The sequence below is a fragment of the Cervus canadensis genome, chromosome 1 (assembly GCF_019320065.1).
Source record: "Cervus canadensis isolate Bull #8, Minnesota chromosome 1, ASM1932006v1, whole genome shotgun sequence".
Classification (NCBI taxonomy): Eukaryota; Metazoa; Chordata; class Mammalia; order Artiodactyla; family Cervidae; genus Cervus; species Cervus canadensis.
Genome location: NC_057386.1, coordinates 25285447 through 25303842, shown reverse-complemented (window position 1 = coordinate 25303842; position 18396 = coordinate 25285447). Strand labels below are relative to the sequence as shown.

Sequence of the window (18396 nt, the reverse complement as noted above, 5' to 3'; positions counted from 1 at the left end):
TATATACTATAGTAGTAGTATTAACTACAGTCACCATGCTATATATTAGATCATCACAACTTTTTCTTTTTGTAACTGAAAATTTGTACCCTTTGGCCTTCATCTCGCCATTTCTCCCTCTTCTCAACCCTTGGCAACCACCATTCTATGAAATAGGCTTTTTTTTTTTTTAATTCCATGTAAGTAATACTATACACTATTTGTCTTTCTCATTTTGGCTTATTTCACTTAGCATAATCCCCTCCAGTTTTGTCCTTGTCAGAAATGACAGTATTTCCTTCTTTATATGGCTGAATAATCCTCTATTATAATGGATAGTATCTACTTTACATATATGTATGCATTTACATATACATTTATGTATAACTTGTTTTTTTATCCTCCCATTCACCAGAAGGCATCTAATACATTTCTCTTACTTGGTTATTGTTAACAATGCTACAGTGAATGTGGGAGGTCAGATACCTTTCTGATACACTGGGCTGCAGTCGACTAATTTCTGATAAGGGCACCAAGAACACGTGACAGGGAAAGGACAGTTTTTAGTGAATGGTGTTGGGAAGTTAGATATCCACATGTAGAAGAAAAGCTGGACCTATCTTATACCACATAGAAAAATTAACTTGAAATGGTGTAACAACAAACACCTGAAACAATAAAACCCCTAGAAGAAAACATAGGGAAAAAGCTCCTTGACCTTCATCTTGACATTGATTTATTGGGTAAGACACTAGAAGCACAGCTAATAAAAGCTAAAATAAACAGTGAGATTACAACAAATTAAAAAGGTTCTGCTCAGCAAAGGAAATAATATATTGAAAAGACAGCCTACAAGATGGGAGAAAATATTTGTAAACTATCTGATAAGGCGTTAATACCCAAAATACACGAAGAACTTGTACAACTCAATAGTGCAGAAAAAGCAAATAATGTAATTTAAAAATGGGCAAAGCACCTGAATAGATATTTTTTTCCAAAGAAGACCTACAGATGGCCAATAAATACATGAAAAGGTGCTCAGCGTCACTAATCATCAGGGAAATGAAGATGAAAACCACATTGAGATATCACCTCATACCTGTTAGGATGGCTCGTGTCAAAAAGACAAGAGATACCAAATGTTGAGGAGGATGTGGAAAAAGGAAAACTCATATACTCTTGGTGGTAATGTAAACTGGTACAGCCACTATTGAAAACAGTATGGTGATTCCTCACAAATTTGAGAATAGGACTACTGTATAATTCAGCAGTCCCACAACTTGTATATCTTTTGAGATTCACTCGTTGTTACCCTTATGTTTCAATCTTCACAATATTTTAAAGACCTGTGCTTTGCTTTGTATTACTCTTCACTTGTACTGCAGTTGCTTTTCATCTTTTGTTTATAATCCTTTCAAACATTAGATCTTGTAATGTCTGGCACAAGGTGAGCACCAAGGAAATGTTAGTTGAATCTAACTTACATTTGTGTGTCTTTTGATCCTTTTTAAAGCCTTTCCAGACTTTATTGTCAGTTCTTCTGGAGCCTATAGCCATGGCATCATTCTAATCTTTCCCCTACCTTTTATTTGGATTTTTCTAAAGTAACAGAAGAAATTTTCTATCTGCCTGAAGAAATGCTTTAAAAATTGAAACTTTCAGATAATTGGAGGAATTATTAAACTGTTAGATGAAAATCAGTTTTATGATCATAACACCAGTGTTTTTATTTGTTAATTAGCTACCTGTGAAATGTGTGGAATGGTTGGTGTGCGAGATGCTTTTTACTCTAAAACAAAGCGTTTCTGCAGTGTTTCATGTTCAAGAAGTTACTCGTCAAACTCCAAGAAGGCAAGCATTTTGGCCAGACTTCAGGTAACGGTACAGAAACCTTCTTGTTCTTATATCTGTTATTTCTATGGCTTTCACTGTTTGTCTGTCATTTGATTGTGATTCACTACACTCCACCTTTATCTAATTAGCCTGTTAGTATTTTATACCCCACATTTTTAAGAAATATGTGAGCTTGTCCATTCTATAAAATTTGAGCAGCTGTTATAAATAGAGAAGGCATACTATCCAAAATAAACTATGAATTGTTTGTGTCTTTTTTTCTAAATAAGTATATATGTAATAAATATCTTTTTATATATATACGTAAATAAATTGAAGCCATTTTTCCCCCTGGTTTTCTTTGTAATTAGTATCAAGGTAGAAACTTTCAGTGTTGGGGGCAGGGAATGATTTACCCTTCGGTGTTATTTTTCCATTATTTTTGGTTTGTACTTTTCATTGCAACCCCTTTGATACCTTAACCAAGGGTATTTGGTTAATCCAACTAACCTTTTTGGAAACAATCATAATACTAAAAGAAAATTTTCTTCCTATAAATGTACATCAGTGCCTACAAAATGACTGGAATGCCTACAAAACGACTGGAATGCCTACAAAACGACCGTTTAAGTTATTACTATAGTAGCATATAAACAACTTTATAAAGGCATCACATAGCTGGTTTTTGTAATATATTTTATTTGAATGATCACATTTGTCTTATTCATCTTATTGTAATAAGGTAGCACATAGCACTGAAAGGATTATTTAAGTTCCCCAAATTAAGGAAATACATCACTTAGATGTATTTCTGTATTTCAGATAGACAGTCCCTAAAGATCCTGAGCAATGGTCTGTACCCAAATGGATGGCAGTTTGTCACACTGTGAATTTGGCCCATGATCATTTTGTCATTGATCTTTTGCATTAGCGCTAAAGGTATAAACCTCAGTCACTTGCTGTTTAAACATTGAATTATTTTTTTCTTATATAAATAGTAATGCTTAGCAACCTGCATGAGTGAATAACCACTGGATTTATCTAGTACAAGATGGAATCTGTTATCCACCACAGCCTATAGTTTAACATTTTATGGGATATAATTTTTTATTAATATATTAATTTGCATATTGCTATTTAAGTCTGTGCCAGCTGTGCTACCCATTTTAGATATCTACATTGTAGCAGAATTCCAGAAAACATTTCTCATGTGAATTTTCTTGTATGTTTCCTCTGCTTTAATAATTTTCTAAACCCTCAATGTTTCCTTAAAATGAGTAGTATGCAATCAAGTTAGTTTTCACATTTGGGGGTGGGGAATGATAAAGAATCCTATTTACTTAACTTTTCTTGTTTTAGGGTAAGCCTCCAACAAAGAAAGCAAAAGTTCTTCAGAAACAACCTTTAGTGGCTAAACTAGCTGCATATGCTCAGTATCAAGCTACCTTACAAAATCAAGCAAAGACTAAATCAGGTAATATGGGTGAATGCAAGAGGTAAACTATTTGATACTAATTCATCTAGTTTTAATTAATAACATTTTAATTTTGGATTCTATTAACTAAGCTATTTCTGTTCCCTATTTGCACATAATGACACTAGGCTTCTTTCATTTCAGTAAATTATCCTAGAAAAGTATAGTGTTTACAAGTTATGGTGCTTGTGACAGTCTCCTTAATAATACTCTTTTTTATTTTGTTTATTATTTATTTTTTATGCATTGATTCTCTGGCTGTGGACAGTGGGAAACATTGTGGTGATAAGGCAAAGAAATATGACATTTATTAGGCTTCAAAGGGATTGGGGAGAAGAGAGTAACAAGAGAAGGAGATTGAGGAAAGGATCTTTTCTAACAGAAAGATTCTTAACAGGAGTGCAAAAGCAAGGCAGTAAGTAGGGAGTCAGACAGTAAAGAACGATAGTGAAAGTATTAGGTGGTAGATACTGGATAGAAATTTCAGTGAAGTGTGCAGTTAGAGCTACATGGGAATAAAACACAGGAGCAGTCAGAACAGTGTTTGTTATCCTGAACATATCTTCTTTCACTTGTTCTTTGTTTCTTATAATTGGAGAGCTCTTGCCTCACTTCCCAAGGAGCATGTCTTGTGTGTAGAAAAGTTAAACTGTTTGTTTGCAAATATGATATATGCTAAAGTTCATATTTATTTACAGAAGTTTTGTCTTTATAGGAAAAAACAATTTAGAGGTGATAAATATGTGTCATTTCAATTATAAAGTAATAACCTTCTTACAAATAAAAGATCTGAGAACTCCAATATATCTAAACTTATTTTATTTCAGCAGCAGTCTCCACAGAAGGTTTCAACTGGGGTAACTACATCAATAGCAATAGCTTTATAGCAGCTCCAGTTACCTGCTTTAAACATGTGAGTATGGAATTTTCTGTTTGTGTTGAAATGCTTAATCATCGTTTAAATCTGAAGGCACAGTAGCATTTTTTAAACATCTTATCCTTAGAAGGTCTTTATTTTATACATCATAATGGAAATGTTTCTTTTTTGTTAATTATTGTACTTACTAATAGTTACATAACCTTAAGTTTTATAAATAAAGGTTTCCTTTAAAGACATTGCAAGTTGAAATTATTTTAAATGGGAAGGTGTGAGTCTCATCCAATTTTCATATTAAGTTGAACCATATAAAATTACTTGTTTTGTGTATCAAAAATAGTTGGATATTAGCAAAATCATATGGTTCAACCTCATAGAAACCATCCATTGTATGTTACCTAAATTTTTGTGATTTGACTTAATAATTGAGAAGAGGAAAGATCTAGTTTTGTTTGGTCATGAATATAAAATCACAAAAACAAAGAAGGAACTATTTATTAGCAGTGTAGTATTGTGGACTGAAATTATTTTTTGCAAGATGTTCTTTTTAACAAGTAGATTGTCACAGACATTTGAAGTAATTGAGAGTTATGTTTAAAATGTATCTAATGATAAATTCTTTCCTTTTGATTTAATTCCTTTTGATTCAATTATTTGTGCTTAATTCTCTTCAATACTTTTTTAACCTATAAGTTTTAATTTATATTTAAAGGTTCTATCTGCTACTGACCGTGTATAAGAAGAAAAGAATTTAGAAAGTTAATGAGTGAAGTTTTGTGTACACTTAACATATTGTTAACTTAGGGCTTTCCTATTAAATAATAGCATGTGAACAAAACTGAGCTTGAGTTCTTGCTGTGGAAATCAAAATAAATTTTAATTCATTTGTGGCCAATAAAGGATCTTGATCAAGGCCAAGCCTATTAATTCAGTGGTCGTAATATAAATTAAAGCCAAACTCATTCGTTTGCTAACTTTTCTTTCTTGAAAGTACAGGTGTTAAGCCCTTAGTCAATGGCCTGCCATCTGAACCAGCCTAAGTGGAATCTTGGACACTTAAATATACTGTAGCTGATATATTTTATTGAAATGTTGGTAGTAGTGTCATACTTGTGAGAGATGTTAAATATATGGCCCCAGTAGCTTTCATGAGAACTACAAAACAGATCTTTAACTCTCCTCTCCTGAGATGGTTCTTTTCTGATACAAAGAATATCAGAATTAGATTAAGTCCTCATTTATAATAACTCTTCCATTGTAGCCTTCTGGAACATTTGTTTGTTGTTTCCTTCTGAGTAGCCTTTATCTCTTCTTCTATCTTTAGTATTTTGGTTTTCTAGGTTTAATACCATAACCCATGTCCAGCTATTTTATATAAGTAGTCAGAATATTTTAAAAATAGTATTTCAACGTCCCAAGATATAATATTTTCTTCCATGTCAATATCTTTGAATAGTAATACTGTGCTAAAGTTCTTTGCAAGAAAATCTCTATTATAATGAAATTGTTTTTTTGTCTTAAACAAATTGAAATTTTTTACAATTGATAAAAGAGCAGCTAGCTTTAGTTAGCTGTATAGTTAATAAGGATACTATGGGATCTCTTTTTTCTCATTTACAAGCAAAGTGTCTGTCACCCAGTGCCTTCCTGCTCCACTCATCTTCCTTTACTGTCTTTTCCTTATTAACTAGGAAACATTTTCTATTTTTAATGTCTTAGTGTTTTTCAGTGCAAAATGAGTTTGCTTTGTTGCCTTAACCAGCATTTTTATTTGAAGTCATTTGATTTAGAAGGTGAGACTTCCTATTGTACTTGATTTTGTCCTTTAGAGTTGACTCTTCATGGTTCTCCCCCTTACATAGTTTTTGCATTCTCCAAGGAAAATTACTAGCTTTTAGATTTATTGTTGCTAGGAGGAGCTGCAAGCACAGGGTCCTGCCTTGACTCATCAGTTTTCCAGTCTTCTAACACTTGATGCCTGCTCTAACACTTGTTCATCAGTAAAGGCCCCTTCCTCCACACTCTACACCTGCATTGTCTCCAACTTGAGCATAGGTTGAGAGCCTTTCCCTACTCTGAGAGGATTCTTTTTTCAAGCATAATTTTTAAAAATATTCAATCTGTGAGAATTCCCTGGTACTCCTGAGATTAGGACTCTGTGCTTTAACTGATGGGTCCCAGGCTCCATTCCTGATTAGGAAACTAAAATCTGCAAGCCAGGCAACACTGAAAAAAAAAAAAAATAAGTCTAAAAACATGGAAACAGAACTGTTCTGGTTGAACCAGGACTTGAGTGTAGGGTGGTGTCACAACTTTGCTTGCCTGGTTCTTTAGCATACTCAACCTTTTATGCAGTAAGGACCCCAGGTAAATACTTAATATATTCCAATACTTAAAAATGATTATGATTAGTTCTAAAAGCATAGAATTTCAATGGAATTCCTCTTTACCATGGTCTGTCTTTAAATTTCTGGAAAGTTTCTGCAAAATATGTCATAGGCCAATACTCTGTACTATTGCTGTAATTATGCTTAATGGTTTATATAGTCAATCATTCAGTTACTTTTGACATTCTTTATAGTTATCAGTGTAAATGGAGTCAAGTTTTCATTAAATATATCTACTTAGAAATCTGCATATTATTGCTGTATATGTGATGCAACTTTTTATCTAGGTGATAGTTTTCAGACTTCTTTTTTTTTTTAAGCACTACAGTTCCTCTTTTTTCTAATAAACATAGCTAGGATAAAGGAAATTTATACCAGCTGGTCAGGAAAGAGTAGAATGAATTGACTGGAGCCTTGGCACCTGACTCTTGGCTTTCCCTTCTTTGGCAGTGTCTGTGGTTGGAAACCACTAAATTTGGTAATATCATTTTTTAAAAAAAATTTTATTGGAGTATAGTTGTTTACAGTATTTTGTTGGTTTCACATGTTAGGTAATATCATACCATTTTTAATTATTCCTGAATCATAGGGTCACAAAGCTGTAAATTATCTTAAAAATCATCTAGTTCATCTACTCCATCTCTTATTATAAATTAAGGAGCTCTTGCTACCTTTTTCAGTAGCTGGATTGAAATTTTCAACTTTGGGCTTTAACCTGCAGTTTTTTGGTTTTTTTTTTAATTCTATTTATTTATTTATTTATGGCTGTGCTGGGTCATCGTTGCTGTGCACGCTTTTCTCTAGTTGCAGAGAGAAACTCTAGTTTCAGTGCAAAGGCTTCTCAGTCGTGGCTTCTCCTGTTGCAGAGCATGGGCTCTAGGACACATGGGCTTCAATAGTTGCAGCAAATGAACTCAGTAGTTGTGGCTCCCAGGCTTTAGAATGGGCTCTAGTAGTTGTAATGCATAGGCTTAGTTGCTCCACGGCATATGGGATCTTCCCAGACCAGGGATTGAACCCGGTCTCTTGCATTGGCAGGTGGATTATTAACTACTGAGCCACCAGGGAAGCCCTTGTTTTTGTTTTGTTTTAATGGTTTTGAATTAAGCCCCTATAGGAAAAACCCTTCTGTGTTTCACCTTAACACAACTACCAATACCGTACTTCTAATACCAGATGAGTGGGTTTTCCGCCCCATCAAATATTTCTCTGACACCAGCTGAGTATCCTACAATTTAGTTTAATTCTGACACTGTCTATCTGGAATTATCATCAGATCCCACACTTACAGGCTCAGTCCCACAAGACTCCCGCCACTCCAAACACCAGTTGCAAGTCCCACATTGTCATCTCTGCTTTTGACAGATTAGCTATAAATCAGGGTTCCCATGACCCCTTCTTTGGGTTTGATAATTTGCTAGAAAGGCTCACAGAATTCAGAGAAATGGTTTACTATCTTATCATCAAGGATATAATAGAAGAGATGAACAACCAGATGAAGAGATGTGTAGCACAGGATATATGAGAAGGAGCACAGTTTCCATGCTCTCTCAAGTACACCACTCTCCTAGCACCTTTACTCATCCACCAGCCCAATCCTATGTATTGGGATTTTTATGGAGGCTTCATCACATAGGCATAATGGGTCATTAACTCAGTCTACAACTCCTTTCCCTCTCCTGGAAGATGGATGATGGGGCTGAAAATTCCAAGAAGCTTTTAATCAGAGTTCGATCTGTATGGTGACCAGCTCCCATCCTGAAGCTATCTAGGGGCCCACAAAGAGATGCCTCATTAGAACAAAAGACACTGCTGTCATCCAAGAAATTGCAAAGGATTTAGGAGCTCTGTGTCTGGAATCAAGGTCAAAGATCAAATATTAGAACAAAAGATGTGTCTAGTGCTCTTATCCCTTAGGAAATTACGACGGCTGTGAAACGTCTATACCAGGAACAGGGCCAGAAACTAATCTATTTTTTTATTTCACAGCTTCTAAAAGCAATAACCTTATCTTTACTAACTGTGGAAAAATCTTCAAAATACTTCTGCAGTACTGCATTCCAGTTAGGTACCCTATGTTAATGAAATTCACAGACTATTTTCTCCTACTGGCATTTATGTTTGAACCCAAGAGAGTTGTTCTGTATGTATGAAGAATATGTAGCCTTAAAGCATTCTTAACTTTTCTAATATCATAGTCTTTTAAGTAGATACACTCTATTCCCCATTATTTCCTTATAAAATCAAGTACAGAGAGTTCCCTGGTACCTAGTGATTAGAGTTTCATGCTTTGACCGCCATGGCCCAGATTCAGCCCTTGGTAGGGGCACTAAGATCCTACAAGCCATGCAGCATGGCCAAAATAAAAAAAAAAATCAAGTAGAATATTTCTTTCAAGATTGCAGGGAGAAATAACATCCTCAGATATGCAGATGACACCACCCTTATGGCAGAAAGTGAAGAGGAACTAAAGAGCCTCTTGATGAAAGTGAAAGAGAGTGAAAAAGCTGACTACATTCAGAAAACTAAGATCATGGCATCTAGTCCCATCACTTCATGGCAAATAGATGGGGAAACAGTGAAAGACTTAATTTTGGGGGGCTCCAAAATCACTGCAGATGGTGACTGCAGCCATGAAATTAAAAGACGTTTGTTCCTTGGAAGAAAAGCTATGACCAGCCTACACAGCATATTAAAAAGTAGAAACATCACTTTCCTGACAAAAGCTATGGTTTTTCCATAAAAAACCATATGGTGTTGGAGAAGACTCTTGAGAGTCCTTTGGACTGCAAGTAGATCAAACCAGTCAATCCTCAAGAAAATCAGTCCTGAATATTCATTGAAGGGACTGATACTAAAGCGTCAATACTTTGACCACCTGATGTGAAGAGCCGACTAATTGGAGAAGACCCTGATACTGGGAAAGATTGAAGGCAGGAGAAGGGGACGTCAGAGGATGAGATGGTTGGATGGCATCACCGACTCAATGGACATGAGCAAGCTCCAGGAGTTGGTGATGGACGGGGAAGCCTGATACAGGGTCACAAAGAGGCGGACATGACTGAGCAACTGAACTGAAGCATTACAGCACAGGCCAAAATGTTTCGATATCAAATGTATAAGAATCTTAAAAAGCTAAAATCATATGCCTTTAATTACGAATTTACAGACTTCAAGTTTCTTTTGTTTGGTACCTGAACTATATATTCTGATGTCAGTTTATTGATACAGTCCTTGCTAAAAGCAGAAATGTAATCATCCTACTTTTTTTTCTCCCTTGAAAATAGTTGTATTTATGTAATTTTTAAAAAGGTCCTTAAAAAAAAAAGGTCCTTTGCCTCCACAAATAGCACATTGTATTGCTTACATGATGTTTTCTAATCCTCTGTTTTGGTCCAGCTATTTTGAAAGGGATAAAGTTATAAATATTTCTTTGCAACAGGCATTAAAAATGTTTTTTGAATATATAAATTGAATATGTATATTAAGGAGAAAAAAGGCTTTTTGTTTGTGTATGTGTGGTAACTGGTTTATTAGTAAAACTTGGGTCTGTGTTTATTAGTAAAATAGTCTCTTTCAAATAAAACTATTCTTTGTTTTTTTCCCCTAGCTTTAACCATGCATACATAACTCCATTGAAAATAAATATGACTTCACATCCTTTTTAACTGAAGGTAGTTTTCAGTATGTCATCCTAGATTGCAGAGTTTCTTTCTAATGGAAGTAGAACTTTTTAGTTTCTGGTACTTGTTAGTACTCTAATTTAGCTATTGTGTTGCCACAAAATAAATTCTCTGTAGGAAAGCAGTGGCTTCTGGTAGTATATAATATATAATAAAATATGATAAAAATAATCTGTTTCAAGGAAGGCCTAAGTAACCTAGATTATTTTCATTTAATATTTTTTAAAAATTATGAACTACTTTATGCTTTTCAAGTTAGTAACCACTGCTTCCTTTCTCTTTTTACGTACACTAGCATTCCATCATTTTTTTTTAGCTTTATTTATTTATTTTTGGCTGTGCTGGGTCTTCATTGCTACACGCAGGCCTTCTCTAGTCTCAGCTAGCAGGGCCTTCTCTCCAGTTGCAGTATGCAGGCTTCTCATTACAGTGACTTCTCTTGTTGAAGAGCAACTAGGCTCAAGAGTGCACTAGCTTCAGTAGTTATGGCACGTGCCTGCTTAGTTACCCCACAGCTAGGGTTCCCAGACCAAGGTTTGAACCCACGTCCCCTGCATTGGCAGGTGGATTTTTAACCACTGGACCATGAGGGAAGTCCAACATTCCCTCATTCTCAATCTGATTTTCACCCCAAGCATCCCATTTTCTCTTTGTACTTGCCTTGTACTCCTAATCCCCCTTCTATTGTGCGTGCGTGCTAAGTCGCCTCAGTTGTATCCAACTCTGTGACCCTATGGACGGTAGCCCTCCAGGCTCCTCTGTCCATGGGATTCTCCAGGCAAGAGTACTGGAGTGGGTTGCCATGCCCTTCTCCAGGGGATCTTCCCCACTCAGGGATTGAACCCCTGTCTCCTATGTCTCCTGCATTAGCAGGTCAATTCTTTACCACTAGCATCACTTGGGAAGCTGCTATGACCCAACCCCAAAAGTAGGTCTTATTATCAAATCAAAAGGTGAGTGGACTTTCTGGAGAAAGAGGGAACTGTTTTATTTTTCTGTTCCTACTTTCTGTCAATTCCAGCAAATGACATTTAGGACTTCTAATTCTTTTCTAGTCAATTTCCTATGTTGTTTTTTCCCCTTTTGGCCATATAATAGCTTATCTTTCTCTCCTAGTTGCACTTTAGTCACCATATGCCTATTAGTCAAAGTATTTTAATGGTGGCTTTTTGTATATTTGGCATATCATTATTAGGATCAATAATAGTTGCCAGTGTACAACTTCAGGGCTGACTTCTGCCCGGTTGAATTCTATTACTACTGAAGATTCTGATTATCAAAAGTTACAAGTTTGCAGCTCTGTGGAGGGAAATCTGTATTTCTCCCACAAAGCATCATGTGTGTAATGTGTCAGCCTTCTGAGAGTCTAAATACTAGCCGTCTGGGCTATTGGACTATCTGGGAATGTTCTTAAAGTACAGAAAAAGTAAGAATCCCATCCAGTTACTTTGTGGCGGACAGTCAGGTGGAGGTTATCGTGCGTCTGTGTTGGGGAGCCCTCAGCATTTGGATCTGGCCGTGACCTGCAGGACCTGATGACAGCTTACCTTGCAGGGAAGGAGAGTCGCCCCCAGATAGCCCTCACGAGTGGCCCTGGAGCAGGAAGTGATGAAGCAGATCTTCCTGGTTCGGGAGGAGCCTGAGGTGGACCTCTCGTCCTGAGTCTGGAAGGTAAATTTGTTGTTACCTGTAAATGATGGTTCTGCTAGTCCATGCTATGCCAATCCAGACTTTCAGAGGTATCCCTCCTGCCAGCAAGAGAAGACAGATGACTTGGCTGAAGATGGCTCTCGAGCCCTGGGTCATTTAGTCTTCCACACTTAAGAGGATCCATTTTAAACAAAAGGGCAGCTGTATCTTTAAAATTCCTTTATTATTTCAACACATTGAGCACATACTACGCAGTGACGATTGTGCTCTTTTCTGTTATTGTTTTTGTTCGTTTTTTTTCTTAGAGTGAACCATATGGATTGGTTTAAGAGGGCCTAGCAGAACCACAACCTTACAGGCAAGAACAAATGTCACTTTCTGCTACTTTCTCCTATACCAATCCAGACTGTAGGGACGAAAACATAACATCCCCCAACTATAGTGAGCATTAACTTTATTTTCTAAGTGAGCAAGCATATTGACCCTTGTTTTTTTAATAAAATGTGACTAAAAGTTATTTTCTCCAAACAATTGTTAAAAGACTTAAAAAAAAAAAAGTCAGTATGACATTGCCACATCTAACTCAAAAGGGAGTCCTATATACCAAATTCTTTTAGCAGTGTGCTCATCTTTACACACAGCTTGTCAGCATAACCATGCGTCTTCCTTCTTAATGAAAGATAAAGCCCATTTCATAAGATTTGGCAGCCAAACAAAGAGGAATGGATATCCTACCTTAATTTAATGCATACATTCCACTACATCTGTCTGGTGTAATTGGTTTATCCTCACAGAAATTAATACATGGTCTTTGTGTTAATATATGGTAGCTTAATCTGTTACCTGTCTTCCTTCCAGCCTCTCCTTTTCTGATCGTATCTGCTGGCAATAGGGATGGCCCTACAGTCTAGAATGATATAGGGGGAGATAGCAGAACCTGAAGAGTCCATTCTTTCGATTTAAAAATGGCAGAAAGAGGTAGTCATAATGGATGTATTATTTTTTGTACAGCTCAGGAAGATAGATATGTGTATCCTTCCAGAATTAGAAATAGTTGAGATAGGCCACTGTATCCAAGTGCTTGAAGTATATTCTTTGCTTGCTACTTAAAGAAATAGCCATAAGTTGATTCTGTGTTTGATTTCTTGACTTATCTTAGTTCAGTATTATTTGACATTTTCTACCTGTCCTTCAGAAATTCCTTCAGCTATTGAGAGCACACAGGTTGAGTACTGTTTTAAGCTAACCGCCTTTTGGTTTAGCGACCACCCAAGATGAGCAGCCTTGCATGGAAGACATTTGCCCAGTGTTCAGATGGACTAGTTTGCGTGACTCTTGGATATCTTTGTGTTTAGCCATCTTTTAGCTTTGAAGCTATTTTGTCTTTTCCTGATTTGTTCATGTTATCAAGTCTTTTACATCTTAACCTAATACTTCTTGTGATCAGGGTTCTGAATTGTATTTAATGAGGAGCTGATTATCAAGGGCCACAGAGACTGTTTGGTATTATCAGCATTTAAACTCCTAAATTCACTTTGGTTTAATTAGCCATTGCTAAATTCCAAATAATGGTAAACTGCCTCAAATTTAAGGATTAAAATATAATGGAAATTGTAATTTGGAAACACATTAAATGTTGGCAAATCCCTTCATGATATTCATTTAGTTTTCTGAGTCCCCATCTTAACCATTTGTGTGGAGGCTGATTACTACCAGATCTAACATTGAAAGTTTTCTTTGTTTATTGTAATTCCTGTGTGAGAAATTTTGAAATAATAAATCATTTAACAATTTACCATGTACAACTCTCCAAAATCTCTTTAACTTCACCGTTTTAACAACTTTATCTGGTGCTTTTGCCACAAGTCTGTTGTAACAGACTATATTTATATTCTGCGAACTTAACTGAAGTTGAAAATACAGATAACTAAGTTTTGTTTCTCTGTGTTATTGGAAACCACGTTGCTGATTGGAATTCTTTCTTTCTACTCTTTAGCCAGATCTTTTAAAATTAGAGGTTAAGGTAAAGTACATTCATTCAGTTCATGATAAAACAATTTTTAAGTCAACTTTTTCCTGTGAAACCTAATATCAAGTTTGTAATTTGGCATTTATAAAAATTGCTCTCAAGTCTTATATTTGGGCACTATTGAATTTTGAACTGGATATGGATCAGTTGTAGTATATGTGAATTCTCTTCGTCTTGAGCTTGTCCCTGACACTGGCTTTTTCTAAATAGAATAATGTGATGCAAGGAATAACAATTATATTTTTAGAAAAAAAGAATCAATTAAATGGTATTTTTAGTTTAATGTTACCATGATTGAATAGTAGTGCTTAATTTTGAACCATGTGTTTTAGACTTGATTTCATAAGATGATAATTTAATAATTTTTATATGACAGGCGCCTATGGGGACCTGCTGGGGTGATATCTCAGAAAATGTGAGAGTAGAAGTTCCCAACACAGACTGCAGCCTACCTACCAAAGTCTTCTGGATCGCTGGAGTAGTAAAATTAGCAGGTGAAAACCGTGCATAATAATTCACTTTAAAAATCACTTCTTTGTAATTTGTAAGAAAGCATATTTATAAATTTTCAAGTATTGCCAAATAAGTATGATAAAGGGCAGAGGTTAGCAAATTTTTTTTCTGTAAGAAAAAAAAAAAAACAGTAAATATTTTCAGCTTTGTGAGCAATCTCTGTCGCAACCATTTAACTCTACTATCATAGCATAGGAGCAGCCAAAGCGATGCATAAATGAATAGGTATGGCTGTGTTCTACTAAAACTTTTTTTATGGGCACTAAAATTTGAATTTCATATAATTGTTACATATCATAACATTACTTTACCTAAACTATTCTGGATGACAATAGGCCAAATCTGTGGGCCCTATAGTTTCCTCAACCTCTACAGGGAAATACTTCAGAAGGTAACAAAAAGTACTAAAAAAAAGCGATATGGTCCATAATATCAGAAGTAAACTAATGATGAATATTTCATCTATTTTAGGTACTACATTTTCTTCAGTCCCACTTCTTCCATGTATCCCAGCCCTTTTTACATTGTTGCCCATGAAGTAAATGTGTTAGGTATCTACTATATTAGACCCTGTGGGCAGGTGATATGCAGACTTAAAAGATTTCTTTTTTTGGTGAACTTACATCTGCTAAATATTGAATACATTTTATGACAAGGTGCTTAGTAAGTGGTATGGTAGGATACTGTGATACTTCAGAGGAGGAGCAGCCACTCAGATAATAAGAGGTATCCTGAGATTATTGGAAGAGGTATCTTACTCATCCTACTCTTTCTAGTCTTATCTCCAGCCATCTTCCCAAAAATGCCCTTCCAGTTCCACCCTGTGTACTGCTGATAGACTTAATTTACCTAAAAATGATCTCAATTCCATTTTTCTGTCTTTAGTGGCTTCTTTGTCCTTAAAGAATCAGGATGGTCAGCATTTACAGCTATTATTAAGTTTCACTGTCCACCACTGAACAGATTTTTTATTGTTCCCCGACATAAATGACCCATTCTGCTGAGATTAGTTTTCCTTCCCTCTCATACAGCATGTTCTGTGTCACCTTCATTCCTTTACTCACTCTCACTCTCTCACTCACCGTATTGAACCCAGTACAGTTCCTGCCTTTTCCATGAAACATTTCCCCAGCTTATGTAAGTGAAAAAGTGAAAGTGTTAGTTGCTCAGTCAGGTCTGACTCTTTGGAACTCCGTGGACTGTAGCCTGCCAGGCTCCTCTGTGGAATTCTCCAGGCAAGAATAGTGGAGTGGGTAGCCATTCCCTTCTCCAGGGGATCTTACCGACCCAGGGATCAAATCTTGCATCGCCGTCAGATTCTTTACCATCTACACCACCAGGGAAGCCCCCAGCTGTACAGACATTCTCTAAATCCCTGTATTATTCCCTGTACCTTGTTTAAAACAGCAATATGTATTTTTTGCTTGATGTTTAAATTTTTGCATATAAATGGCTCTAAAGATCAATGCATTTAATACTCAAGACTTATTTCTATCTTCCATCTCTGGTTTTATATTTCTGTTATTTATTCCTAATTGCAATATATGTTTCATTTTAAGCCACTTTAATGACATTTTAGAAGTGAACCTGTTGTTGATCATGAACCCAGAAATTACAGTTAGCAAGTCATGAGTTGTTCTGTGAATTACTGAATTTTAAAACTAAAAGTTTAATGCTATAAATTTTCAAAACCTAAATATTAACACACGAAAATGCTAACTAAACTTAGCTTCCAACCTGAAATACAAGTTTATTGGGCATTTTTTATTCCACTAAAGACCTTAATGTTTTAATCTGTTATCAAGATAAGGTTTATTAAAAGGAATAAACAATAAAAATACTTTCTCATGTAACTTATTTCACTGAGAGAAAAATATTTTAAATAAGCAAAGAAACAAACACTGTTTGTCAAAGACAAGCTTACAGAGATGACAAAGCTGATTATGGGTGACTGTTACATACATCAGAGGGTTTCTTTGAGGAAGTGATATTTTATACTTTTATTTTCTTTACTGTTGTATGTATTTAATAAAAGTTTGTTTAAATATTTAAAAGATAAGGTTTATTAAATTATAATATATATATATATATACACTATTTGTTCTTTCCAGGAAATAAGTCTTCCCATTTGTTTAGTGCATGCGTGCTTAGTCACTCAGCCGTGTCTAACTCTTTGTGGCCCCATGGACTGTAACCCACCCAAGCTTCTCTGTCCATGGAATTTTCCAGGATAGAGTAGTGGAGAGGATTACCATTTCCTACTCCAGGGGATCTTCTTGACCCAGGATCGAGTCTCCTACATCTCCTGCATTGGCAGGCAGATTCTTTACTGCTGCACCACTTGGGAAGACCCTGTTTGTTTAGTACATGTAGATTTTAAGTGATTCCACATATCTTTATTTGTGTTCATTGAACTTTTTTACCTGGTGTTTTTAAATCTTATTTCCAAATCAACAAGACAGAAAAATTTAAACTCTTAAAGTAGCCACATGCAAATTATCTGAAAATAATTTGGTCACCTGATCACTTGGATAAAGCAGTGTCTTTGAAATGTACTTTAACTGGATTTCTGTGACTTAACAAGGTTATATTAACTTACCACAATATTCTTTATTTCCAAAACTATGCATCCTAGTAGAACTTTCTCACTCCTCTTTTTTAGAATTTAAGAAACTATGGGTAAAATTGAAATATATTCAGAGAAATAGGCCGTGCTCTGAAAACAGTTAAACTAATTTCCATTGTTCAAATCGTTCTCAAAGTTTCATCCATATAGCACTAGTGTCATCACTTCTGGGAACTTCTTAGAAATACAGTTTCTAAGACTCACCCAAGATCTGCTAAATGATTTCTGGGATGTGGGGCCCAGCCTTCTGTCTATTCACAAGCTCTGCACCTGTTGCAGATGCTCAATGACATTTGATATTCACTACCAGCAGCTATATTCTGTTTTATTTAATTTGATTTTCTTTTTATGTGGTGACTGCTTTGTTGGTTTCAGGTTACAATGCCCTTTTAAGATATGAAGGATTTGAAAATGACTCTGGTCTGGACTTCTGGTGTAGTATATGTGGTTCTGATATCCATCCAGTTGGTTGGTGTGCTGCAAGTGGAAAACCTCTTGTCCCTCCTAGAAGTGAGTAGTTTCTTTACCCTTACTGTAATTGAAGTATCTGAACTTTAATGCAGTTTCACAATTAATAACATTACAGTGACAAGTGACATAAAAATTAAAATAATATTTTTTTCTTTCAGGTAACTTATTTGCTAGCAAGACATACTTCTTTTCCCTATTTTTGATACTCTTCTTCAGAATTTTAACGGCAGGGAAATTTGTTAGTTTTTTTTTTTTTTTAAAGCAAATAACTTTTGAAGCAGTTCTATTCTTTGCTGAAGTATAACTGGTTATTTCTTTTTTTTAGCTATTCAGCATAAGTATACAAACTGGAAAGCTTTTCTAGTGAAACGACTTACTGGTGCCAAAACTCTTCCTCCCGATTTCTCACAAAAGGTAACGACAAGATCTTAGAAAGGACTCAAGTGGCAAATGAGAGCTCTAAAAAATGGAGTAACTTCAAAGCTTTTTAAGGAATTGTTTCAATCAGTGAATCAAATGACCTGTGTTATCTATTGAGTGCACTAGATATTTTTATAGTAGAATACTAAAATTATTTGTAGACCTTTGTCATGAATTCTCAAAAGTTCTGCTTTTCTTTCAAGGTTTCAGAGAGCATGCAGTATCCTTTCAAACCTTGCATGAGAGTAGAGGTGGTTGACAAGAGGCATTTGTGTCGAACGCGAGTGGCAGTGGTGGAAAGTGTAATTGGAGGAAGATTAAGACTAGTATATGAAGAGAGTGAAGATAGAACAGATGACTTCTGGTGCCATATGCACAGCCCATTAATCCATCATATTGGTTGGTCTCGAAGCATAGGCCATCGATTCAAAAGATCTGGTAAGCACCTGTCACA

The 18396-nt window shown here is 35.6% G+C and overlaps 1 protein-coding gene across 10 annotated transcripts in view; it reads left to right on the top strand.

Moving 5' to 3' along the window:
* The window catches only part of MBTD1 (mbt domain containing 1), a 67772-nt gene that overhangs the window by 29291 nt on the left and 20085 nt on the right, over positions 1-18396 (top strand). For 7 of the 10 annotated variants that reach the window (XM_043472094.1, XM_043472067.1, XM_043472077.1 and 4 more), the window contains 7 exons: positions 1721-1860; positions 3172-3286; positions 4114-4199; positions 14289-14406; positions 17427-17561; positions 17848-17936; positions 18146-18380. In XM_043472094.1, the coding sequence (XP_043328029.1) occupies positions 1721-1860; positions 3172-3286; positions 4114-4199; positions 14289-14406; positions 17427-17561; positions 17848-17936; positions 18146-18380 (918 nt within the window). The remainder of the gene's footprint in view (positions 1-1720; positions 1861-3171; positions 3287-4113; positions 4200-14288; positions 14407-17426; positions 17562-17847; positions 17937-18145; positions 18381-18396) is intronic. The other 3 variants (XM_043472110.1, XM_043472103.1, XM_043472120.1) reach the window with 3 other exon arrangements.